At 33.9% G+C, this 26,121-nt stretch overlaps 1 protein-coding gene and 1 long non-coding RNA gene across 11 annotated transcripts; both read left to right on the top strand.

Annotated features, from left to right (window-relative positions):
• Positions 1-456: 456 nt before the first annotated feature.
• Positions 457-7,916, top strand: LOC107912123 (uncharacterized). Of its 9 annotated transcripts, none has more exons than XR_005917132.1 (7): positions 462-1,085; positions 1,196-1,292; positions 1,547-1,608; positions 1,717-1,908; positions 2,009-2,129; positions 2,810-2,866; positions 7,725-7,916. It is a non-coding gene; the product is annotated as an uncharacterized lncRNA (long non-coding RNA). The 9 variants fall into 9 exon arrangements; XR_001688081.2 differs by having other exon boundaries at positions 463-1,085; positions 1,191-1,292; XR_005917131.1 differs by having other exon boundaries at positions 464-807; positions 987-1,085; positions 1,191-1,292; positions 1,547-1,908.
• Positions 7,917-21,792: 13,876 nt separating this feature from the next.
• Positions 21,793-26,119, top strand: LOC107912143 (probable aquaporin NIP5-1). Of its 2 annotated transcripts, none has more exons than XM_016840215.2 (5): positions 21,793-21,885; positions 22,824-23,903; positions 24,513-24,932; positions 25,020-25,081; positions 25,583-26,119. In XM_016840215.2, the coding sequence occupies exons 2-5, from the start codon at positions 23,685-23,687 to the stop codon at positions 25,776-25,778; spliced, it is 897 nt and encodes a 298-aa protein (XP_016695704.1). In that variant the 5' UTR covers positions 21,793-21,885; positions 22,824-23,684; the 3' UTR covers positions 25,779-26,119. The 2 variants fall into 2 exon arrangements, with proteins under 2 accessions (XP_016695704.1, XP_016695711.1); XM_016840222.2 differs by having other exon boundaries at positions 21,794-21,885; positions 23,660-23,903.
• The last annotated feature ends 2 nt before the right edge of the window (positions 26,120-26,121 follow it).

The raw sequence follows: 26,121 nt of genomic DNA, 5'->3' as shown, positions 1-26,121 counted from the left end.
TAAAGGTTATATTTGTTTACTTTATCTTTGTACAGTTTTAATTAATTAGAAGGTTACTAGTTGAGCCATAAAAACTAGAGGGATAGTTCTATCTTAGCCTTTGAACAGATAAATTATAAAGGTTATATCTTGTCCTCAAAAGGTTTCAATTCAATAAAGTAAATTGAGAAATCCTTAATGGTTGAAATCATCTAAAATAGCAGAGTTAGAAGTTGGGGTCGAACTACTATAAACCATTTGTGCAAGCTTTTGTCCTTGCTCTATGTTATTTTAAAAAAAAATTATAGATGTTTGTAAATACCAATCTACCCCTTTTAGTTTTTTTAAGGGAAATTGGGTTATTATTGATAAAAGAAATATGGGCTGAAACAACCCATTAAAACATCTTTGAAAAAGAGCCCAAAAGAAAAACAAAAAAGAAACCAATAACAGGAGAATACAAAATAGCCCAACAGAAAAAGAGAAAGGACAAAAAAAAAACAAATAACCCAATCCTTAATCTGGCAAACAACTCAACAGAGCATTAAATGATCATCATTTCCAAAGCCAGATATTTTCCCTATCCATGGAAAACCAACAGCCCAATGGAGAAAAATAACGCGCTTTCTATTTGAAAACAACAAAATCAAAATGATTCATTCACACATTTCCAATCTAGTCACGTCTCCAAAGAAACTATGCAAGCCTGACAATCAAGACGATAAAAGAGTAACATCGTTGTGATCCTTTGTATCCCTCAAGCAATGCCTACAAAGGTCATTCTCAGTCGTATCTTTCGCAAAGAAAGGCATCAGACCCACCAGATAAGTACTTTATCCCAACTTTAAGCCTCCCTTTGCTAGAATATCTACTACTCCATTTGCATCTCTCTGAATATGGAAAAAAATCAAATTTGATAAAACCTACTACTTTATGTTTACCGTCATATATATAAGCCCCAATAAGTGAACCATCTTTGTCATAGGCTTGCATTTTCTTTATCACAGATAGAGCTTCTCCCTCGATCAATACCTCTTGAAATCCTAGATCTCTACCAAGATTCACTGCCAGTAGTCAAGCAATAGCCTCCGTAGCGAAATTAGAAGGTATACAAGCAATAGCCTCCATAACGAAATTAGAAGGTGTGTTGTTGTTTATTATTGTATTGGAAGCCACCACTCTACCCTCCTAATTTTTTACAACTATTTTAGTGCAGGAACGCTTTTCGCTCCCATCAAACGTTGCGCCAAAGTTAAGCTTATGGAAATGAAATTCAGAAGGCCTCCATCACTCACTACCCACTCGTTTTGTAGGTAATTTCCTCTACGGTTCATCCACTTCTATAATGTAGGATTCACTTTGTAGATAATATCCTGTGGCAAAATAACCTTTTTCTCATGGGTTAGTTTATTTCTTGCTGACCAAATGAACCATATAACGCAAGTCACAATCCTGCAGATAGGATTAGGAAGTGAAGAAAAGATATAGTTTAACCAGTCTTGTAGCGAAGTATAAACAATATCATCAGGCCATGCAATTTGTAATTTTTTCCATATTTCTGTAATAGATGGGCAATCCTTGAAGATATGCTCCAGCATTTCCCTTTTTCTTGCACATTTCGGGTACAAGGTAGAGTTTCTCAATCTTCTGTTATGCAAATTGTAATAGTTAGGAACGTAATTTTAAAAATTTTTCCAAGCTGTAATTCTGGTTTTCTTTGGTAAATTTATCTACCAGAGTTTTTTGTAAAAAGCCATGTAATGTCTATCCCCCGTAGCCTCCCTATTACCATGCATTAAAATTTTGTAACCAATTTTTACTATAAACACGTCCGATGGCTCCTCGCCCCACACCATCATATCTTTTCACGAATGATCAGCAAGGGGAATGTAACGCACTTTCTCCGCAATGTCCTCATCCAAGTACAGTGTAAGCTTTACCTCATCTCATCTTCTTTCATCATGATTTATCAATTTTGATACCAGCCTAACTAATTATCTTTTCTCCCCTGATTGAATATATCTTGTAGGCAACTTCGGAACCCATGCGTCATCACAAATTCTGATGCCTTCCCCAAAGCCCACACATCAACTCACACCCGATTTCAACAGACCCCTTGCCGCACAGATACTTTTCCAAGTATGTGAAGGGTAAGGACCTAAATTTGCACTCATAAAATCATAATTTGTATAGTATTTTCTTTTTAGCAATCACGCTAGAAGTGAATTAGGGTATTTTAACAAAAACCACCCTTTTTAACACCCTGGATTCTGGGGTTAAAAGTTTTTAGGGTTTGTATCTAGGGTCTATGCGTAGCTCGACCAATTATGTATGTTTCTGTGTCTTAGTGACAGAATGAACCTACTAGTCGAGTGGTTGGTTGTGTGTTAGTTTAGCCTAGGGTCCCGGGTTCGAGTCCTCAAGTGTAACAGCCCGAATTTGGGGCTAGTCAGAATAGTAGTTTTGGGACCACAAATTTGACGAGAAAAAAATATTTTGATTATATTTTTATGGTCTACAATTTTACAAAATGATTTCGTGAAAATTTCGTTCGAAAATTTTGACGTTTGGGCACTCAATTTAGTCAAAAGAACTAAATTGTAAAAAGTGCAAAGGTTGAGTTCTATATGTTAGAGGTGTCTAATTGTTATGAAATTTTAAATTTGAGGTCTTTATATGGTAATTAGACCATTGGTTAAGTTGGTGGACAAAAATGGGTATGGTTAGGCATGTTTCCAAAGTCTTTCATTAAGGGTATTTTAGTAATTTAGTTATTAAAATGAATTAAAAACAAAATTAAAAGCCAATTTTTGTCCATCTTCAACCCTAGGCTGAAAATTGCGTGGAGAAACCATGGCTAGGGTTTTTCAAGCTTCCAAGCTCGATTGTAAGTCCGTTCTATCCCCGTTTTTAATATTTTTACGTTTTTGAAATCCTCGTAACAAGATTTACCTATTTTTACCATTATTTTGAACTAGGGTTTGTGTTTAAAAATTTACCCATGAATGATATGCATGTATTTTGATGTTTTATGGAAGAATATGAATGTTTGGAGTGTGATAAACGATTTGTACTAAGTAATTTTCGATGAAAATGCCTAAAAGGATTAATTTGTAAAAGTTATAAAATATGTCACAAGTGTGAATAAGTGAGTATTGTTGATTGCTATAGTTGTGAAAATGGTTCAGCTAGGCCTAAAATGCAAGGAAATTGAACAAAAATTATTTTACGAGCCTAGGGGTAAAATTGTAATATTGTGAAACTTTAGGGGCAAAAATGTAATTTTTCCAAAGTATGATTTTTGGACTGGAATGAATAGTGTGAATTTTATATAAGTTAAATGTATTGTTATAAATCAAGAAAGACGAGAAATTGAAATTGATCGATAAAAAGAAAAGTGAGAAAAAGTGAAAAATTCTCGAATGAACCTTTGGAATAAAAAGGGATACGAATGAAGTGACAGAAATGATCACATTTGTGGCATGGATTGTATGTATGCCACTATGTAAAAGTGAAAGTGATGGTCACGTGTGTAGTACTATGTGCAGGCTACTACGTGTACCGGAATGATAGGTCACATGTGTAGTACTATGTGCAGGCTACTATGCGTACCGGATAGTTTCGATCACGTGTGTAGTACTATGTGCAAGCTACTACGTGTATCGGATGGTAATGGTCACATGTATAGTACTATGTGTAGGCTACTATGTGAACCGAACATCATTAATTAGTAAGGTGGTTGCTATGTGCTGATTCCACCGGACATTATTGATTAATAAGGTGGTTGCTATGTGCTGAATCCACCGAGAATCTGTTATTATTCCGAAGTGTTCATCGGGAAATTGAATAAGTGTAATTGAATAATGAATATAGGTGTGGAATTGAATTGAATATCAACTTAGAAATGAAAAAGTGAATTTTGAATTGAATTGTCATTGAAAGTGAAAAAGTGAAACTATGAAATAGTACATTTAGCAATAAAACAGTTTAGACAGCAACAGTTGTGTGACTTTGAAAAATCACCAAAAATGGTGGATATTGAATTAGAGGCTGAATAATATATGAAATTGAATCTGAATGATTTTATTTTCACATAAAAGAAACAGAGCAAGCAAAAGAGTTATATATTTTGAGATATTTGAATTTTAGTTAGACAGAGTCAGAATGAGTTCGAAATCCCCTGTTCTGACTTTGGAGAACTGTCAAAAATTATACAAAAATAATTATGGGATAAAGTTTATATTTTTAGAATCCCCACTGAATCTATTTTCAAGAGAAATAAACAAAAACAATATCCAAATTCTGTACAATGAGATAATTAATTTTTAGTGAAGAGAGGTCAAAACTGTCAAGCAGTGAAATATGGGAAACTTTAAAGAATAAACTGTATTATTTGGCTAAACCAAAAATTTTGAAAATTTTATGGTAGGAGGATATGTGAATCGAGTCTTGGGGAAAATTTACGGATCTTAATTTGGAGTTCTGTAGCTCTAGGTAAAAATAATTTAGTGACTCTGTTTTGAATAGACAACTTTGAATATACATGTGAGTGAATAGTGAAATTGTAGTTAATGTTGTTTAAGTGTGTTATACACATTAAGGATGTGGAATGGAGAGGAGGAGGAGGAAAATTTGAAGAACATATGAATGATTTGTGTATAATTGGCTATATACTCGATTATAATCGATAAATAACTGAAAAGAAATGATGTTTATAATTGTGCATTATTAGTTATAGTTAAAGTTCATGTGAGAAAATAAAGTTTCATAGTATGTGTATGTGGTATACTTGGTATATGATTTGGTATGTAGCAATGTCAAAAATGGTTTATGAATTAACTCATGTTGATAAGTTTGATACATAAATAAATGTGGTGCTTATCCATGCTTATAATGCTTATACTATATGTTTATTTGGCTAGCATGTTTGGTGTGTATGCTTAGGCTTTGGCCAAGTTGTGGCTGGATTACGCCACATTAAATTTATAAAATTATGCATTGAGATGGTAAATATATAGATGGAAATATGCTTGTGATCATGAAAGGGTGGTAAGGTTTAAAGTTTGTAATCTTTATTAAAATGGTTTATCATGTGGTTAGTCTTCAAAAATACTAGCTTGCGACTATGGTTGAGTGTAATGTTTATATCTTGTGTGATATGCATAGGAAACGGGAGTGGAAAGGAAAGGAAATACTAGGTTCATGCTTGAAGTGTAAAATGATGCAAAAAAAGAATGTTAAGTAAACGATAAATATGTATTAGTATTGAACTTAATGAAATTGAATTGTACGTGAATTAAATGGAAATTGGAAATGATATTATTTGAATTAAATGAATAATTGTGGTTTTGAAATGTATATTAGATTGAGAAATTGAATTGAATCATGAACATGAGAATTGTGAATTAAATGAAATGGAAATGAAGTATTGAATTGCATGAGTATGTATTGGGTCTCAGAAGCCCTATTTGTTACAAATATAATATTTTGAAGTTACAACGTGAAGATTTATAAAAGCATGTTAAAAATTTGAAGAGTTTAAATTTGAATGAAATTTTATAACTCGGTTTAACATGTTTATAAGTGTATGTGTTCTGCTAATGTCTTGTACCCTATTCCGGCATCGAATATGGGTAAGGGGTGTTACAATGTGACATCGCCAGATTCGGTCATAACGTTTAGACCGGATTTGGGGTGTTACATCAGGTGTGTTATGAGGGAATTTTTTTATTTAGCTTTGTTGTGTTGAAAATTTTAATATTTATTTATTTATTTTTATTTTGTTTTGTTTTTTTTCCCTCATTATTTTTTTCACGTTCTCTCCTTTCCCTCACCATCATTTTTCTTTCTCCTTTCATTTTTGGATTTCTTGCGCCTTTTGACAAAAAAAAGAATGGTTTTGCTTATGATTTTCAAAAAGCTGTGATTATCTTGTCGTCAAGTCGATGTCTGGGTGTACAATCACGAACTAAGGTATGGGTTTCAAACTTTTCTTTTACATTATCGAAATTCTGAAATCGATATGTGAAATACGGTAATTGTGGGTGCGTTTCTGAATTGTTTCGTTTTGATATTGGATTCCATAGAGTTTAGTTATGTCTTGAATACTATAGGAATTAAATCGTAGGTTTTTGGTATTAAAGCAGATATGAATCATTTTTAAACAATTTTGGGGTGGGTTTTTGATCTACTGATGTTGGGAATGCGTTTAAGAAAGAAAGGCACAATTTGCAGCCAATTTCGTGTTGTCTCGTGACTACACGGGCGGTTCACACGGCCGTGTACATTTGGGATTTAGGGTTTTCGGGAAAATTCTGGTGCCACACGTTTGTGTGGCTGATTTGGGGATTTTAGTCAACTTCTATACGAGCATGCACATTTGGGGATTAGGGTTTGGATGGTTTGGTGCCACACGGCCTGGCCACACAATTGTGTGGCCAATTTAAAGATTTAGGGATTCCACACAGGTGTGTATTTTAAACACATGGTCATGTCTGGTGGGCACACAGACGTGTGAGACCCTCATACGGTCGTGTTTGTTCTATACCTTATTTTAGCACAAACGGACAGAGAGTTACACGGCCGGATCGCACGGTCATGTCCCTAGGTCACACAGACGTGTGCCTTAGCCACACGGCCATGTGCCTCCTTTCACACGGGTGTGTGCCTCTCCACCTGGGCGTGTTGACCCCTACATGACCTAGGCACTTCCATACTGCCGGAGTACACGGCCTTGTGGCCCTGTTTTGTAAACTTTTGTTCTATAGCGTAACTTATCCGTTCTATTTCTTGTGCCATCCAACGGTTGTTGGGGCTTCTATATAAATACTAAGGACTCTAATACGGCTTAAGGTCGTGTGATTAATAGTAAGCGTGGTGCTAAACTTTTAATTTTATAGTTCGTGTTTGTAATGTGCTCTGCAAAAGTGAAACCGTGTTCGATAACTGTGAAGAAATTTGATATTAAGTTTGTGTGTGTAAGAGCATTCTAAATCTGTACTTTGATTTTGTGTCTCTGATTCCAAAGAGTGTATATTTTTGTAATCACACAGAATATTGTATTTGTCTAACTGTTTACGACCTTCTATGTCTATGTGACTGTTTGTGTTTGGTGTATATTGTTGCATTTACATCATGATTTGGGTTTAAGTTGTGAAATGAAGGAAGACAGATTCTGATATAATCTAGCAGTTTAACTATAACATATTTGTATAGTAGTTTACCGCAATGCACCATAATGCATCTTCGTCAGCTTTGTTGTATACTTTTATTTAAGTGGCTTAGTCCACATACATGGTGTATTGAGTTGGATAGGCCTTTTGAGGTTCTATGTAGTTTATCTGGTTGGATGAGCTTAAACAACTCTGTTGGGGTGTGATCAGGGGACAGAGATGTGTTTTGGCTGGATGGGTGGGTTTTCACTACTTGACTGCATTCATAAGCATCTGATTAAGTGATTGGGTGTAAGTTTGTTTGTCTGCATTCTGTCTGTTTGACTTATTACTTGTGATTGTTCTTGCGTGTAATAACATTTTGTAACACTGTGTGTGATGATAAGTGCTTTGCTTGAGTACGTTCGTTTAGGACATTAGCTTCATGTATACCTTCTGGTTCTGTATATCTCTATAAGTACGTTTCACCGTTGTACTACTATCTAGAATTCTGGTCTGTAATTTTGTTGTTAGTATTGTCTCGAACTTACACTGAGCTCGTGTAGCTCACCCTTTTAGTGTTTCCCCTTTCAGGTACATTTTCAAATTCTGATGCTAGACTCAGCACTCCGAAGGTCTCGGAGTTATGCATTTTAAATAATTTGTCTAAGTACTATTTTAAAAACTGTGATATGAACTGTTGTATTAAATACATATAAGCGTTATTTAGATTTAGGTTTTTGTAATACCAAGATTTTATATCTGAGAATTTTTACAGAACTAAAATACGGTAATATTTTTCGGTTTATTAAACTAAAATTTCCCATGATCACTTCGGTGATCAATGTGATCTCCGAAATTCAGTCTAAACTACTTGCCTAGGTATTGAGGTGTTACATTTAGTGGTATTAAAGCTAGGTTTGTAAAAACTCGGCCTATGTTTTTACTTAACTCTGTGTGTGTGTGTGTGTGTGTGTTCGTTTTAGAAAAAATTTTGAGAAACTATACCACAGTAATTTGAAATGATTTGTGTTTTGGAAATGTTTTACAAAAATAAAATGTCTGAAACTCCGGTGCTGGTCCGGGTGGAAATTTTGAAATTGTAAGATTAGAAAATGTAGACTTCTGTATTTATTCTGTGTTCGTTTTCTGGAAATCAGATATTGTAAAGATTAGTTATAAAACCAATATGGATTCAGGTGACAAGCGAGATCGCGATGATCAATCAGGTGAGCCTCTCGAGGAGTCGTTTACTTCATTGAGATGTGTGCCTATTCAAGAGTCTGAAGTCAATGCGATTCGGCCAACTTCAGGCAGTGAGAACCTGGACCTCGATACTGAGGCATTGACTCGGATAGTGAGAGAGGTGCTAGAGCAAGTGCTCAAGGCTAGGTTAGACAGACATAGAGAGTTAGTGTAAACTAAGTGTGTAGATTGTGGGAAGAAGAGAAATCGCAGTCCTCGGAGGTTGGAGCCTCAGTCTGTGAAGCGTAAGAGAACACATTTGAGTGGCAATAAAGGTATTGCGGAGGGTACTGGTAGTGGTGTGAACGTTCCGTTTTGTGAGTACTGTAAGAAGCGTCATTCAGGTAATTATTGGAAAAGGGTGGGAGCGTATTTTTTATGCGGGTCCAGAGAACATTGGATTCGGAGTGTCTTCGACGACATTAAGACAAGTATAGGTGTAGGTTATTTTGTCATTGTGTGTTGTTGCTGCGAATGATTCGTTCGACTGTTCGTTGGATAACGTTTGTGTGTGTATGATGAACAAATATGTAACTACTTCAGTGGCTAAGTGTTCTAATTATGTGTTTAACGTCTTAATTTTGGTATGGTACTGGTCGGGTTAGAGTGCGCAACGAGAGCGTAGTGGTAGACTCAGGGTTAAGTGACTGTTCTGTTAATGGAAAATTTCGGGGACGAAATTTTTTTAAAGAAAGGTAAGTCGTAACACCTCAGATTTTGGGGTTAAAAGTTTTTGGGGTTTGCATTTAAGGTTTATGCGTAGCTAGACCAATTTTGTGTGTTTTTGCGTTTTAGTGACAGAATAGACCTGCTGGTCTAGTGGTTGGTTGTGTGTTAGTTTAGCCTGGGGTCCCAAGTTTAAGTCATCAAGTGTGTTATGAGGGAATTATGTTATATTTAGCTTTGTTGTGTTAAAATTTTTAATTTTTTAATTTTTTAATTTTTTTATTTTTTCCCTTACTATTTTTTTCACGTTCTTCCTTTCCCTCACCATCGTTTTTCTTTCTCCTTCTTTTATTTTTGGATTTCTTGCGCCTTTTGACAAAATAAAAGAACAGTTTTGTTTATGATTTTTGGAAAGCTGTGGTTTCCTTATTGTTAAGTCAGTTCCTTATTGTTAAGTCGGTGTCTAGGTGTACGATCACGAACTAAGGTGTGGGTTTCAAACTTTTCTTTTACATTATTGAATTTTTAAAATGGATATGTGAAATTCGGCTATTGTGGGTGTGTTTCTGAATTGTTTAGCTTTGATATTGGATTCCATGGAGTTTAGTTATGTCTTGAATACTACGGGAATTAAACCGTAGCTTTTAATATTAAAGCGGATAGGAATCGTTTTTACACAATTTCGGGGTGGGATTTAGATCTACTAAGGTTGGGAATACATTTCGGGAAAGAAAAGCACGATTTACAGCCAATTTCGGTAGGGTTTCGTGACCACACGGGTGGCCACACAGGCGGTTCACACGGCGGTGTACATTTGAAATTTTAGGGTTTTTGGGTAAATTCTAGTGTCACATGGCCTGGCTACACGGTTGTGTGGCTAATTTGGGGATTTTAGTCGACTTCCACATGGCCGTGTCCCATAGGCACACCGGCGTGTGTATTTGGGAATTAGGGTTTGGATGGTTTGGTGCTACATGACCGTGTAGCCAATTTGGGGATTTAAAGATCCCACACGGACATGTGTTTTGGACACACGACCATGTCTGGTGGGCACACGAGTGTGTGAGACCCTCACACGGCCGTGTCTACCTTGTACCCTATTTTAGCACAAACGAACATAGAGTTACACGGCTGGATCGCACGACCATGTCCCTAGGTCACACGGACGTGTGCCTTAGCCATACGGTCGTGTGCCTCCTTTCACACGAGGCGTATACCTTTCCACCTAGATGTGTTGACCCCCACACGGCCTAGGCACTTCCATACGACCGGAGCAAACGGTCGTGTGGCTCTATTTCATAAACTTTTGTTCTATAGAGTAACTTATCTGTTCTATAGAGTAACTTATCTGTTTTGTTTCTTATGCGATCCAACGGTTGTTGAGGCCTCTGTATAAGTACTAAGGACTCTGATACGGCTTAGGGTCGTGTGATTTACTTTAAGCGTGGTGCTAAACTTTTGGTTTTATAGTTCGTATTTGTAATGTGTTCTGCGAAGTGAAATCGTGTACAATAACTGTAAAGATATTTGACATTGAGTTTATGTGTGTAAGAGCATTCTGATTCTGTACTCTGATTCTGTGTGTCTGATTCCAAAGAGTGTGTATTTTTGTAATTGCACAGAATTTTGTATTTGCCTGACTGTTTACGACCTTCTGTATCTATGTGACCATTCGTGTTTAGTGTGCATTGTTGTATTTGCATCATGATTTGGGGTTTGGTTGTGAAGGGAAAGAAGAATGATTCTGATATAATCTAGCGGTTTAACTGCAATATATCTATACAACAGTTTGCCGCAATGCACTGTACTGTATCTATGTCAGCTTTGCTGCGTACTTTTATTTGAGTGGCTTAGTCCACAAACATGGTATGTAGATTTGGATAGGCCTTTTGAGGTCCTATGTGGTGTGTCTGGTTGGATGAACTCTAAACAAAACAACGATGGCAACAAAAAACATGACATAGTAAAAGTAGGAATGGCTTATAAGACACTTTTAATAAATATCACTTTAACCTCCTAGGACAATGGTCGAATGCACCAATTCCTGATACGGCTTTTCATACGGTCTTCCAGAACTTGGAAGGTCCATCTTGATCCACCATGTTCGATAAGCCAAATATCTTTCTGGATTAGTAGAGGATCGAAGACCCAGGAAGCCCATAACATCTTCCTTAACATTCTCACCAACATTCAAACTTAAATAAACAATCAATTTATCAAAGTTTACACATTTCCTCGATGCATTCTCATATTCCACCAAAATCTATTTCAAAATTAAAGCCCCATTTACTGTAGCATCGCCAAAGAGGATACAATTATCTACAAACAGTAAGTGTGAGATTTACGAGCCCCTTCTACTCAGTTTTGCACCACATACCACTCCTTTTCGGATCGTCGTCTGCATGAGGGAGGATAGACATTCACTACGATCAAAAATAAGTAAGGGTTGAAAGGGTCCCATTGTCTAAGACCCTTTCCAAGAAAAAACTCTTTACCAAGAACCCGATTCAGAATAATTGAATAAGACACCGTACTAACACAGTGAGTTATAAATCCCACCTATCGCCTCGAAAAACCCATTTTCAACATCATTTTTTCTAGAAAAATCCACTCAACTTGATTATAGGTTTTGCTCATATCTAACTTGAGAGCGAAATTTCCTTTATTACCCAATCTTTTATGTTTATAAACATTAAGGATTTCATAAGTAAGAAAAATATTGTCCATTATCAATCTGCCAGGGACAAAAGCACTCTGCGCTTCATCCACACACACATTTAGCACTTTTTGAAATCTGTTCACCACTGTTTTTGAAATAATCTTATAAAGAATAGAATAAGGACTTATGAGGCAAAAATTTTGCGTACACGTCAGACTACTTGTCTTTGGAATAAGGACAATATTTGTTTTATTTATTTTAGAAAGTGATTTACCTTTATTCAAAACCTCCAAACAATAATAACTCGCATCGTTCCCCACAATATGCCAAAAATATTGATAAAACAATACTGGTAACCCATCCGGTCCAGAGGCTTTCATAGGAGCCATAGATCTCAACGCAATAAGTATTTCTTCCTTCTCATATGATGCATCTAAACACTTATTCATCTCTTCAATGATACACACATCCACCCCTTAAAATATGATCCGTGTTACCTTCTCCTCGCGAGGTGAATAATTTTGTAAAATAATTATTAGTAACAATTATTAAGTCTTCTTTGCTCGATACATTTTGCCCATCCTCCCCTAGAAACCTATTATAATATTCATTCTCCTCCTTTGTGAGGCAAAACAATGGGAAAACCCAGTATTCCTGTCCCTCTATCTTAGCCAATTCGCTCGACCTCTCTGTTCCTAATATGATGCTTCCTTCTCCATTTCCAAGTTCAATTCCACTTTTTTCCCCAAAAAATTAGACAGATTACCTTCCTCTCTATCCTCTTCGTTTAGTTCTACGAAGTGATTATGCAACGCCCTCATTTATCTACCTCTTTTTAATTTTAATTTAACTACCTACTTGCTAAGGCCTTTGCATAGCAATGCCAATCTATGTGGAACACTACTACCACTTACCTTCCAAAGGCGACTAATCTCCCTTCACAAGAGCCTTCAAAAATCCAACAGTTCTCAAAATAAAATCTGTCTACTTTGTATCTTTCCATTCTTCACACCATGTCTATCAATAATGGGCAATGATTGAAGAACGAATGGGGAAGGTGTTTCAACGAAAATGGAGGGAACAACTCTCTCCAAGCATCATTTGTGACCCCTCTATCCAGTTGCTCTCTAATATTATTCTCCACAAATTTCCCTATTTTCTAAGTGAACCATGACCCTTCATATCCCATATCGTCCAATTAATATTTGTGTAGCACATTTTGAAAATATTCTATTTGACCTTCTTCTCGAATAACATCCTATTTCTTCTCAAAAGAATAAAAAATTTTATTAAAATCCCCACAAACTAACTAAAGTAACGTGCTATCCCGACCCAACTTTCGAAGAAGATCCCACGATTTCGATCGAGATCGAACATCTGGGCACCAATGGAACCTTGTCATCCTCCACAACATCTCATCTAATCTCCACATCTATATGGTTCCTTGAATAGCTTCTTAGAATTATATTAACTTCAGCTTTCCAACCTAAACAAAGTTATCCCCTAGTACCTTTCGCCGCCACCTCAATATCATGCACAAACCATCTTTCCTTCATACTAATTCCATACTTTTTGAATCTAACTTAGTCTCTATAAAAAAAATTACTTGGGGATTATAAAGTCTCAATAAATGCTTAAGCCTTCTCGTAGTCCGTGAACTCCCCAACTCACAGACATTCCAATACATGATTTTTATTGTTGCCGGTTGACCTACCCCTTGGTAGTCACCGATAATTCATTTTCATAAGCCATCAGTCATTCATCACATTTCCCTGTAAAATTCGAGCTCTCATAAACCCCTTCAGAGTAACCCCCAACTCTTTGTCTCTTTTTACCCTCAAAATCCCTAATGAGACTCTTCTCTAGATCATGAATCATTGGATCACGTCCTGTAGCCAAAGAATAATCCAGTTGATCCATCTAAAACCCCGCACCATCTCCTTCTAAATTTACTCCCAGCATGGGATTTACTTTTCCCAAGGCATTCACAAATGGACGATTGTTAATGTTTCTGTTATCTCTCCAATCATGGGAGGAGCCACCCTGTAAACCTTTCATATTTCTTTTACGCAACCCAATGCTTTCCATTGTGGTAGCTTTCCTTCTCGACACCCGAAGTGAAATATCCCATCCCAAATCCAACTTATCCACATCCCTCTGAAGCCTAACTGGGCAAAAACTATCATTGTGTCCTAGCTTCCTACATAGAAAACAAAAGACGGTGAGTTTTTCGTATTGGAATCAAACATAAATATGGTTCTAGGTGGAAACTTGGATTTTCTTCTTGCGTTTCAAAGGAGATATAATATCCACTTTTACCCTGATTCGCATAAACTGAGTAAAAAACCCGTCAACTTGTTTATAATCATACTCTTCAAAGATTCCAATGAAATCCCCCAACTAGTTCGCAATGGCTTCCGAAAAGAAACTAAGTGGTAGTCCGTGAACTTGAACCTGAAAGAACGAGTAGATCAATGGCACTCTCGGATGCTCCTCGATCCCTACCAAACAATGAAAAACCAATAAGTGGTTATTGAACGTCCAAGGTGCTCCCTTTATGACCCTTTCAATATCAACCCAATGAAAAAATCTAAAAAGAATCTTTTTCCTTAGATCTAAAATTTCAATGCCCCCCAACGGGTGCCATAGATTCGCAAGAGTGTTACACATTGCAGGAAAATGCACAACACTAGCGGTAACGAAACAGCCAACTAAACACAGATCATACACCGGTTTATGATCTCCTACAATCTCCTCTACCCTTAAAACTGCCTCTTCCTTCTCCTTGATATGCAGATCAACCAACTTATTTTCCATTTGTTTACCCCAATCGAACGAAACAAGACTCCAATAGTAGAACTAAACAGAAACAACAAAAGAAAGAAGGAGAAGAAACCCTAAAAAACAAGATCTACTAAACAGAGTCCTAAAAGGTTCTTGCTACTCAGCAGACAGAGACGTGCCATGCGACAGACAAAGGTAAAACTGTATTAAAATTACCCCTCTTAATATTTTTTAGCCTAACAAATTAAATAAATAATAACTAACTATTAGCATAATAATCCCCATTTGGTATCGAGACCTTTAGCACTACACAACTTATTTTTCTCCAAAAACTTCTAAGGAAGATGATAAAAATTTAAAAGTTTTAAACAAACTTATCAGCCTTTTTCTATAACGATAAAAAGGTAAATTTAAATTTTAAAAAGTGCACTTAATGGAAAAAAAAAAGTTTTGAAACGCAAAATTAAAGTTGGTGGAGGTGGCTCCCTTTTGGACCCTCAGAAGTTTGCTGGTTATGAAGAGTTGGTACATCTGTGATTTAGGTATGTAGAATTATATCATCCGCCAAATAAATAACTTAAAAAGTAAGTGTTAGTTGGATTGGCTTATGGCCTTGAGTCACATAAGGAGTTGCTATGCCATTTAAATTCCTTCTTTTTTTACTACGATTTCTTACATATATTCTTACCCCCTCTACCATGTGCTACTCCACTATCCTTAAACCCGGCTTAGGGATCATAAAATAATTATGCAGAGTTCTTAGAATCCAAGTTCTGAGATTCGATTTTAAATTAAATCAAGTTTGAGAATAAGAGATACAGAAATCTCTGCATGCAACTCCACCCCGTTGACATCCCATTAAGTAAGTCTAACTCATACAATTAAGGAGCTTTACATGCGGATCGTACCGCTGAAAACGCTCATCTTGCTGCATATACACGCATCGATCATAGACTTGTTCCTCTTGGTGAATTGTGATATATACGAGGGGCAGTAACTTCCATGAAAGTGCATTTGATGAGATCATTCTATATCCATACATGGAACTCGTGAGTGCTGATGTATATTGTAGTATAATTAATGTAGCTGGTTTTGCACTGGTTTTGGTGTTGTTCCAATAATAAATTGAAATGCTCACTTCTCTTTTTTTGCTTTGGTGTAAATTTTGATCCGTATCGATTACACTGACTTATTTTGATCAATTCTAATTATACCGGTTAGAACATTATGCACTGATCAGTGCATGAATAATGGTAAAAAAATAGATAAAATTATTATTATTTACTAACTTCAATTTTTTTTATTAACAAAGTTTAGACTTCCAAACTTTAACTAAGGTAATTGAGTATTAAAATTTAGAGTAGAAAATTAATAAATAATAAAAAGTAAAAAGAAAGGGTATGTCCAGGGATGAAGAATCTGTTTTAAAGAGGCATGTGTTTAACCTGTAAAAGTGAAGCGGGGGAGAAGGTTCTAGTAGTGATGTCCTCTGTTCCCTGCTGTTGCACATAGCTGGTGCCATTTTACTAAACAAAAAGGTTGGTGGTAGCTAGCTAGGCTCTGCCCATGGCTATTGGACTGGAAAGCTAAATGATGAGTAAGGGAAGAAAAGAATGAATGGAAAGAATGGCTCTTGTTTATCCTCTTCTCTACTCAACAATCACGTCAGGAATCCAAAATTTGTGGCACAAAAGTATCACTACCAAAAAGTAAAGGAAGCTTGTTTGAAAGTATGAAGTCAAACCCACTCACATCACATGCATCATTACTCCACAATCTGCAAGAACTTTCGCACTTAACCTCACTAATATAATATGTAATGATGCTTTGGCCAACTTTGTGAAATTAAAAAATAAAGGTGCTTTTGAATTTCCCAATTGAATATAACATAGGCAATGTGCTAACCATTAATACGAAAGCTAGTCACAAAAAGTAATCTTAGAAATGACATTTTTGGATGGATAGTTGGCTTTTGTTTCTATCTTGTATAAATACAATTTATACTCAAATCAACATTTGAACTAATAACAAGAAAAGAATGGTGCAGGCAGTGCTATACAACCCTGATTTTAGCAATTTAATGATTTAAATAATTTAGTGATTATTTTACAGTTCTTTAAAGTTTTATAAAACTCACTTGTCTTCTGAAATAGACATAAATTGGAGTAAAGTAGAAATTGAAGAAAGGGAAGGCAAAAAAGAAGAGGTGGATATCTGGACTTGGGTTGAGTTCCAAAACTCATCATTAAAACCGTAAACCAAAAAGGAGCTCCACTGCGTTTTGTCCGCAAAGTGGTGGTGCAATGAGCCCTCAATTTTGTATCTTTTTTAAAATGATCCATCAAATCCCAGTGCACAAGGCTACTACAGACAAATTAACAATCCCTTTGAAGTTTCTGATTAAATTTTAATCACACCTAAAATAAATATACCTGTTTGATGCTGCCAAGTTAACTAAGCAGCTGCCTGTGACGTTGTCGGCCAAGTATTCTCCGCTTATTCCCTCAGCCTTTTGAAACAATAGGTTTAAATACTCTTTTTAAATTTAATATTTAATATTTTAATTTTGACACATTTAGTTTCTATATTATTTTTTATTTAAAACTTTTGGTCCTTCACTCTAATTTTACGATTAAAGTTAATAGTGTCAAAGACTGTTAGACTAGGAACTATCTGGGGTATCGATTCATTGATAGGTAAAAAATCGGTTGACTCGTGAATCGATATGAAATGATAGAACTGAGATAAAAAAATCGAATAAACTGACAGGTGAACAGATTTCGATCTGGTCTGACCAGTTAGTTCCCAAAATGATCGGTCCAATCACTTCAAAGCAAATAAATTATTAAAAATTCAAAAATAAAAAATATTAAAAACTATAAAAATTAGTCCAATTGATTTTTTAGCCCTATTCAACCAATCCGTATCGATTCGCGAGTCAACAATTTTTTATCTCTCACCGGAATGATACCCCCAATTGGTTCTTAATCTAATTAGTCTGGTTCGGTTTCGATAATATTGAATTTTAGAATTTTTTATATATTTTTAAAGAAAATATTTTTATTTTTGAATTTTAAAGAATTTTTTATTTTTTCATATATTTTTTATCTTTTAAAAGTTATAACTTTTAAATTTTTTATGTTTTTCCCTTAAAAAATTATGTTTTTTTAAATAAAAAAAACTATTTCTCTTAAAGTGTGGTACTTGGGTATGGATCAAATTGATAAAAATTATAAATGTTGAGGGGCTAAAATATTTTAAAAATAGTAGACTTACTGACCAATATGAATTGGTTGAACTGACCTAAAAAATTAGTTAAACTGAAAATTGAACTGTTTTAATATTTTTATTTTTGATTTGTTAATAATTTATTTACTTTAAACCAATTAAATTGATTGTTATATGAAAAAAATTATGTAATTTTAAATTAACCAAAAAAAATGTAAATGTTAAAGAGATAAAATAATTACTTTACCTTGAAGATTGTTAACTCCAATACCAAAATTAAAGAGCGAGACCAATATTTTTAAATAAAAAAAATATGAAAATTATTTAAAGGAAAGAACAATTAAGGATGTAGGTATTGCATAAAGCCCACACAGAATGCAAAAAGAACAAAACTGGGGGCATAATCTCCACTACAGTGGTGGTATGGAATCATTCTAAAAAAGAAGTAAATTGATGCTTTATTTAATCCTAAAGAATTCCTTAATATGACTTTGTTGGCAGGTTTAAATAAAGTAGTCATTAACTATAATTAACTCTGGTATTCTCAAAAAGAAAAGCGCTAATTCTGATGTCCGACCTTCGTTCATGTACGTACATAGGTGTTAGGGTTTGGTTCTGGGCTGCCTTTGTTGGAATGTCGTGTTCATGGGGTCAAGAATTTTAAACACAATTATGCCCCGGAACTATGATTCCAAGGGTTGGTATGGGCAATTAGGCTTCCACGGCTTTGCCTTAATTCGGTTGGTTTTCAGACATTGTGATCTTAATGTAATGATGAGGTACAAGGCTTTAGTGATAATATATGTTACAGGTTGATGAAGATGATTGAGGGGGATTTAAATATGTTTTCTTTTTTCTATTTATTATTGGATCCTTTAAGATGGGTGGCTGTGGTTTAATTTGGTTTGGACCGGAGATGCTTGTTTATTACTTTAGTATCATGATTGGGCGGGTACTGCAATTAATAAAATATAATTGATGTCGTTTCAATGCATGTGAGGGATGTCTGTATCACAGTCGTTGACCAAAAAACCATCCCACAATACACAATATCGGACGCCTATACTCCTCCTGTTACTTTAGCCAAAGAGCTATCACGACGCAAGATGTTTGCATTGAAATTTTTTAGTTAAGTTGGGTAAATTTACCACACAAACCCTTTAGTACTATTTTACTCATTCAATATGACCCCTTATTCTTTTATTAGCAGTAAAATATTAGAAAATTCTGCAATTAAAGAGTCAAAAAGGACTTAGTAAAAAAATTTTTAAAAACTAATTAAGCCTTTTTAAATTTTAAAAATTATTTTAAAAAATCATAAAATTACAAACAGAATTTATAAAAGGAAGTTATAAAAAATTTATTAAAAATAACAATCCAACCCATGGTTATAAGATTTTAAAAAATTTGGCCTACTCTTTTATTGTTATTTTTTAAGAAAAATTTTAATTTTAATTTTAGTTTTTTTAACTTTTGTTTATAATTTTATGATTTTTTAAATAATTTTAAATATTAAAAGGGCTTAATTAATTAATTACTAAGTCCTTTTGACCCTTTAGTCTTATTAATTTCACAATTTTCTATTTTACTTCCAATAAAAGAGTAGGGGTCAAATTAAATAAATGTGTAAAGATTGAGGGATAAATTTATTATTATACCTTATATATAAACACCAAATTTTAATAATGGCTACTTTGCTCACTTATGTAACATACATGGGCTAATTTACTCATTTTCAGTAGAAAAATAAAAATATAAGATATGGTTTTTGAGATACTTTTACATGTGAAATTATAATTTAGAGAAACAAATAATTGCAATGGAGGATAGTGAATACAAAATTATCTAACTTGTCAAATTTCAATTTTGAATAAATTTAAACCCAACATGATATGATAAAATAATTAAAACATTTTCAATATTTTTCAAATTGTATGATATGATAAAATAATTAAAACACCAAATGGATGCATGAATGTTCTAAAATCTTATTAATGCGTCGTAAATATATAACACCTTGAATGCATTTATGACCCAAAAAATGGATATACCACATTAAATTAAGAATTATTTTAATAACATTAATTGGACTTTGACAATTCTAGACCAACATGACTATACCATATAAATACAATACTAAAAAATTAGAGTGAAAGTATATGCATGGTCGCTTAAATTTAAATTCTTCTAATTTAAGCATTAATGTTTGAATTTGTTCTCGTTTTGGTTACCCGCACGGAAAGTTTTTTTTTTCTAACTGATATAATAACACATTTAGCCCTCAATACTTACATATCCTATTAATTTGATCTTAATTCTAAATAATTCAATAAATTTAGCCCTTCAGATTTACAAATTCGATCAGTTTGGTCCTCAAACTTCCTAACCAAAGCTTTTAGCTTTTAAAATAGAGGCATTTCACATCTATTAATTGTTTTATTTATGGTTGAAATTATCTAATTCGGTACATAACCCTTTTTTTATATTTTTAATAAATTAGTGCTAGAAATTAACTAAACACCATTAAAAATAATTGAAAATAAAATTTTAAATATATAATATATAATATATATATATATATATATGTGGAATGTGTCTGTTTTAAAAGCTGAAAGCTTTGATTAGGAAGTTTGAGGATCAAACTGATAGAATTTGTAAATGTGAAGGGCTAAATTTATTGAATTATTTAGAATTAGAATCAAATTTATAGAATATGTAAATATAGAGGACTAAATGTGTTATTATATTGGTTAGAATATGGCTATTCGTTATCAACTTAAGAATAAGTAACCAAAACACGAACGAATTCAAATGTTAGTGCTCGAAATGAAAATTTTTAAAGTTTAACAGCCAAAATAGAAACCCAAAGATAGCATAAAAATAACTAAAAGTAACACTAAAAATATTATGTCAAAAAGGTTGAAAAAAGCTATAAACCTTTTAAAACTCATATAAGTACATAATACCTATTATTACAAACACATTTTTTGTCTTTTTCTTTTTCTTCACCATGCAATACTTCAATTACCCTCTAAAATTTTGATAATTTGGACGAATTTAACCTAACCTCTCATGTCTACAATACATTACTTTTGGGACTAGCTCAAAATTAGTTTCTCAAAATCATGAACCTTCCATTAAAATTAAGAATTTTTAATTGAATGTAATATATGATTGGTTTAATTCTTAAATAAATGAATATTATGGAATGAATTGAGGATGTGAAAAAAGAATTATAAAAATTTATAATACTTTAAATCATAATGAAAAATTATAAGTACAAAATTTATATAAAACACAAAAGAAAAAAGGGGTCAAAATTGAGACATGAGAGTAATTAAATAAAATTTGACAAAAAGAAAAGAAAATGAGACAAATGTAATAAAAAATTTACATAAATTTTAAACACACATGCAACATATTTTCCCTTCAAATCCAATCCCTCTGCAAATATGAAACACAAACATAAATTATCTTTAAATTGAATGGTATGAACGTGAACATCTAAAAACGAATTATTAGGGTATAAATATGTATGATATACCGACATAAAAATAGAATAAGTACTGCATTCACATGCACTAATAAAAATTATATCAAGTTATAGTTCCAAATATACATCAAACACATCCTTTTGATCCAAAACTCATATAACCAAATTAATTTTAACCCCTCACGTGTCTCAAAATCAACAAAGTACTCCTGCAACCGCGGAGTCAAGTGAGGCCCCCAAAGTTTAATTCTTTTCAATTTTGTCCTTTGTAAATATATTATGGCCCTCCCAAAAATATAAGTAGGTTCCCCAAGGTTTAAGATTTTTGCAGCTTTCCCCTTTGTATATATATTATAGTCCTCCTAAAAATATAAGTAGGCCCCTCCAATATTTTTATAGTATTAAGAATAATATTAAAAAATTTATTCTTGATAAAAACAAAAGGAAATTGTTCTTGAAGAAGTTAAATTACTCATGATGACTTTTGAATGACATTTTTATTAAATAATATATTTTATTATTTTACTTAAAATAATATTATTTATAAGTAATATCATTATATATATATATATAAAGAAGAGAAAAGATGATGAGACTTTTATCATCTTTCTCTTCATATTGGTGCCTAGCAAGAAAAGAAGAAAAAAAAGAATTTCTACACCATATTTTCTCCATATAAGGTATGTTTTTCTTCAAAATTTTCATAGATTTTAAATCTTTGAAGCTTGTTTTACATATATGTACCAATAGTCTTTTTTTTTATCAAGTGTTTAAAAGTTGTCATTAAAGGATATTGATGCAAGCTTATTAAATTAAGCGAAATGTGTATGTTTTTGGATGGAAAATGATTAGGAGATGCTTTCTAACTTGCTAGAAGTGTAAAAACGAAACAAAAATAGGTAGATAATGTTATAGTAAGTTTAGGCCAAAGTGAAGGGGAGGAAGAAAACCTTGGTCACTTTGTTTAAAATTATGTCAAACGCTAGATTGTGAAGTAGTGAGTATTCTGGTGAAAACGGAATAAAAAATGGTTAACCGAGTCGAAAGTTATGTGAATTTTGAATCAGAAAACTTAAGTTGTCAGCTTTTGCTATTAGACTTTATACTTTGTATAAATTGTGGATTAGTACCTGTACTTTAATTTGATAAATTTTAGTTCTTGTACTTTTTTGAATTTTAAAATTTTAGTCCTAATCCAATGGTAACAATTAATTTGTTTGGTTAAATTATGTCATTAGATTTGTACTATGCGTAAAGTTATAGATTTAGTCCACGTTCACTAATTGAATTATTCTTAGTAGCTATATTTTTTAATTTCAAAATTTTGGTATTAATGCAAACAACCATCGTTAAATTTATTAATTGGTTTTTTGTGAGTAATATGTGAAAATAACAAACATATATAACATTACAATGTGATAATATGTTTGACACATCAAAATTTAAAAACAACATAACTTAACTTAATGAATTTAATAATTATTATTTGATTAGAACTAAAATTTTCAAATTCTGAAAATATAGGGACTGAAAATGATTAAATTAAGATACAAATACTAAATCTATAACTTAAACAAAGTACAGGTCTAATGACAGGATTTGACCTAACTTTATCCAGTGTTATAGATCCGATCTAAGGGTGGTGAGGTAGTCTGTGATGTGAAGGGAGCGGTGACTCTAGCAAAATAATTGGATGTACATTGACTTTTCTGAAAAAAATATAAAATATGGAAACCCTAGACAACCTCGATCTGTGTTATATATATGTAGTGAATTGCATTTATGATTTATCCCATCAATTCATCACCCTCTCAACTAAGTTCATTCCCTCGTCCTCTTCATCTCTGATCTCCAAACTCTGGGTTTGCCTTCTTTTACTGTATTCTTCTTATTTGATCACCAACTTGCCTTTGTTCTATAGCTTTCTATTGTCTTTCATTTTGAAGCTGGATCGGATCGTTTTCACTCTTCCTTAACTCTGCCTTTATAAAAACATTTCAAGCATGTAAGTTTCGACTTTCCCTGTTCAAATCCTATTCAAAAGAAAAAGAAAAAAAAACCCAGATATTTTGTTTCTATGCAAGTGGTTGAAGCTTTGCGTTTATCTATCTAGCTAGTTGTAGTTTGTAATCTGGCTACCTCCATCCCTCCTATTCCTTAGCCAAGCATTTAAAAAAGCCTGCACAGCATGTAATATAGTGTTTCCATCTCTTCAATTACAAACCCCCAAAAAAAGAAAAAAAAAAAAAAAAGAGGTAAAGGATCAGTAGTTATATAGTAGAATGTATCCATAGAATTTGTTAAATATTATTGTTCTTGATTCTTAGTGGTCGTGGACAAGATTAAAAGAATCGTGTAGCTACACCTTTATAAAAGCCGTCAAATCATGTAAGAGTCGTTTCTCTTAGCTACCATCAAATATCAATTCTAAAAAAAAAAAAAATCCAAAAAAAGATTGTTTTACTGAAGAAGAAAAAAAATGCCCGACGAGGAGACTGCAACCCCAACGGCATCGGCACCGGCAACTCCGGGAACGCCAGGTGGACCGCTGTTCAATTCCATGAGGGTGGATTCACTGTCATATGATCGGAAGTCAATGCCTCGATGCAAATGCTTTCCGGTGACTGCCCCAACGTGGGGTCAACCTCACACATGCTTCACCGACTTCCCTGCACCTGACGTATCCCTTACCCGAAAGGTGCGCCACCGCCCTCTCTTTCTCACTTCACTTGAGAGTTTTTTTAATTATTATTAAATTGAAATGGTAATATAATTGAAGAGATTATAACGTCAAATAGCTGTCTAGCGTTTAGTTGCATTATTTAAACGCCGAAGCATGGGGCCACTTGAGCGAAAACCTTCATTTTTGCTGACTTCCATTATTCTATAAGATGCGTTTTGTTTCGGTGAAAATGATTTTTATATTTATATAAACTATTTTTATGAATTTGACTTCCAGAGTAATGAGTTCATTCCCAAATAAAAATATTATTAGACATGCGTATTTATATTTAATAACATATATAAAGTAAATTATTAATATCTAAATTTTATTTTAATAATGATTTTTAAAATTAAATAAAAGCTTTAATACTGTTTATGATTAAGTGATAATATAGTTAAATAAAGAAATTGCTTCTCTCTGAAAACAATTTTTAAGAAAATTTATCAAACAAAAAATATATTTTATACTGAGACAAATTGGTTATAATTACCTTCCTACATGGAGCTGGTTTATACATTTGAGTAGTACAAGTTAGAATGATGTATGGATTTATATTATATTATATTATATTATATCATGCAGCTGGGGGCAGAATTTGTGGGAACCTTCATCCTAATTTTTGCGGCAACAGCGGGACCTATAGTGAACCAAAAGTATTCGGGAGCCGAAACACTGCTCGGAAACGCCGCATGCGCAGGCCTGGCCGTGATGATAATAATTTTATCCACCGGACACATCTCTGGGGCTCATCTTAACCCTTCCCTCACCATTGCATTTGCCGCCTGCCGTCATTTCCCCTGGACTCAGGTTCCAGCCTACATAGCAGCTCAAGTTTCGGCCTCAATTTGCGCTTCTTTCGCTCTAAAGGGAGTCTTCCATCCCTTCATGTCTGGTGGCGTTACTGTCCCCTCCGTCAGCCATGGACAAGCTTTCGCACTCGAGTTCCTCATTACTTTTAATCTTCTCTTCGTCGTCACCGCCGTTGCCACCGACACCCGTGCCGTATGTTTGTCTTTACACTGTAAATTTATCATTTCTTTTTTAAGAAAATCGATTTCCATGTTGAAAGTGATCATGTTAACCTTACAGGTGGGAGAGCTGGCTGGAATAGCTGTTGGGGCGACTGTAATGCTCAACATTCTTGTTGCTGGGTGAGTTCTTTGTTCGCTTCTTCTCTTCACCCTTATCCATTTCCTTTTTCTTGTTGCCATGTTTTAAGGTTTTTTTTTCTTTCTAATCTATATTTCGTCTGAACTTGTTTTTTTTTCTTAAAAGTTAATGGGATGCATGCTTAGAAATGAATATAATAAATTCATAAGTCTCATCTTTTTTTGTTTCTTAAATATTATTGTTAAACTTTACTTTGGTTCAAGGACAAAAAAATGAGGATTTTAATGAAGTCTGACTTATTTGCCAACTAATGCTCATTGAAATAGTATCCGATATCTTCATAAAATTTAAACCGAGTTGATAATAAACATTCTGATGTAGTTATATAATTAAATTATTAGACGTGGTGTGTACACATAAACCAGAAGTGACAAGTTGGGAACATAGGTAGCAACGTGTCATGGATGGACATTTGATAGAAATATTAGAAGACAATAATTGTGATAAAAATAAAAAGGAGTGGTTGACCTTTGGTGTTGCAGGCCAAGTAGTGGGGGTTCAATGAATCCGGTGAGGACACTGGGGCCGGCTGTAGCAGCAGGGAATTATAGGGCATTGTGGATTTACTTGATAGCGCCCACACTGGGTGCTGTGATCGGTTCTGCCACCTACACTTTGGTGAAGCTCCGCGAAGATGAGGTCGACGCACCACGGCAGGTCAGGAGTTTTCGACGCTAGGTAATATGGAGCCCACGAAATTATGACATCGTTGAAAATGGAAGGGGCAAAAAAAGTTTGTTTTTCTTCTTCTAATGTCTCTCTATGAAATGAAACCATACACATCGTTGTTCGTTTGTTTGTTTGATTGTGTGGGGTAAAGATAAGATAGCTTTTGGGAATAATAGGCGATGTGACCTTAAGTCCACGACCTACAGTACTTTACTTGAATAATGTTGTGCTTTGCGCTTTTCTGTTTGGGATTTGCTTTGTCTGTTTTAATCATGTACCACTATGGAACTTGGGTTTGATTTGTAATTTCCTTACTGATCTATATTATGAATAATGAAGTTTATGTGTAATA

Source organism: Gossypium hirsutum, chromosome D08 (assembly GCF_007990345.1).
Source record: "Gossypium hirsutum isolate 1008001.06 chromosome D08, Gossypium_hirsutum_v2.1, whole genome shotgun sequence".
Classification (NCBI taxonomy): Eukaryota; Viridiplantae; Streptophyta; class Magnoliopsida; order Malvales; family Malvaceae; genus Gossypium; species Gossypium hirsutum.
This window is presented reverse-complemented; position numbering and strand designations above follow the sequence as displayed.

Coding starts and splice junctions, on each gene's coding strand:
- LOC107912143 (XM_016840215.2), top strand. CDS start 23,685: ATGCCCGACGAGGAGACTGCAACCCCAACGGCATCGGCACCGGCAACT. Junction 23,904..24,512: donor ACGTATCCCTTACCCGAAAG/GTGCGCCACCGC, acceptor TATATCATGCAG/CTGGGGGCAGAATTTGTGGG. Junction 25,082..25,582: donor CTCAACATTCTTGTTGCTGG/GTGAGTTCTTTG, acceptor TTGGTGTTGCAG/GCCAAGTAGTGGGGGTTCAA.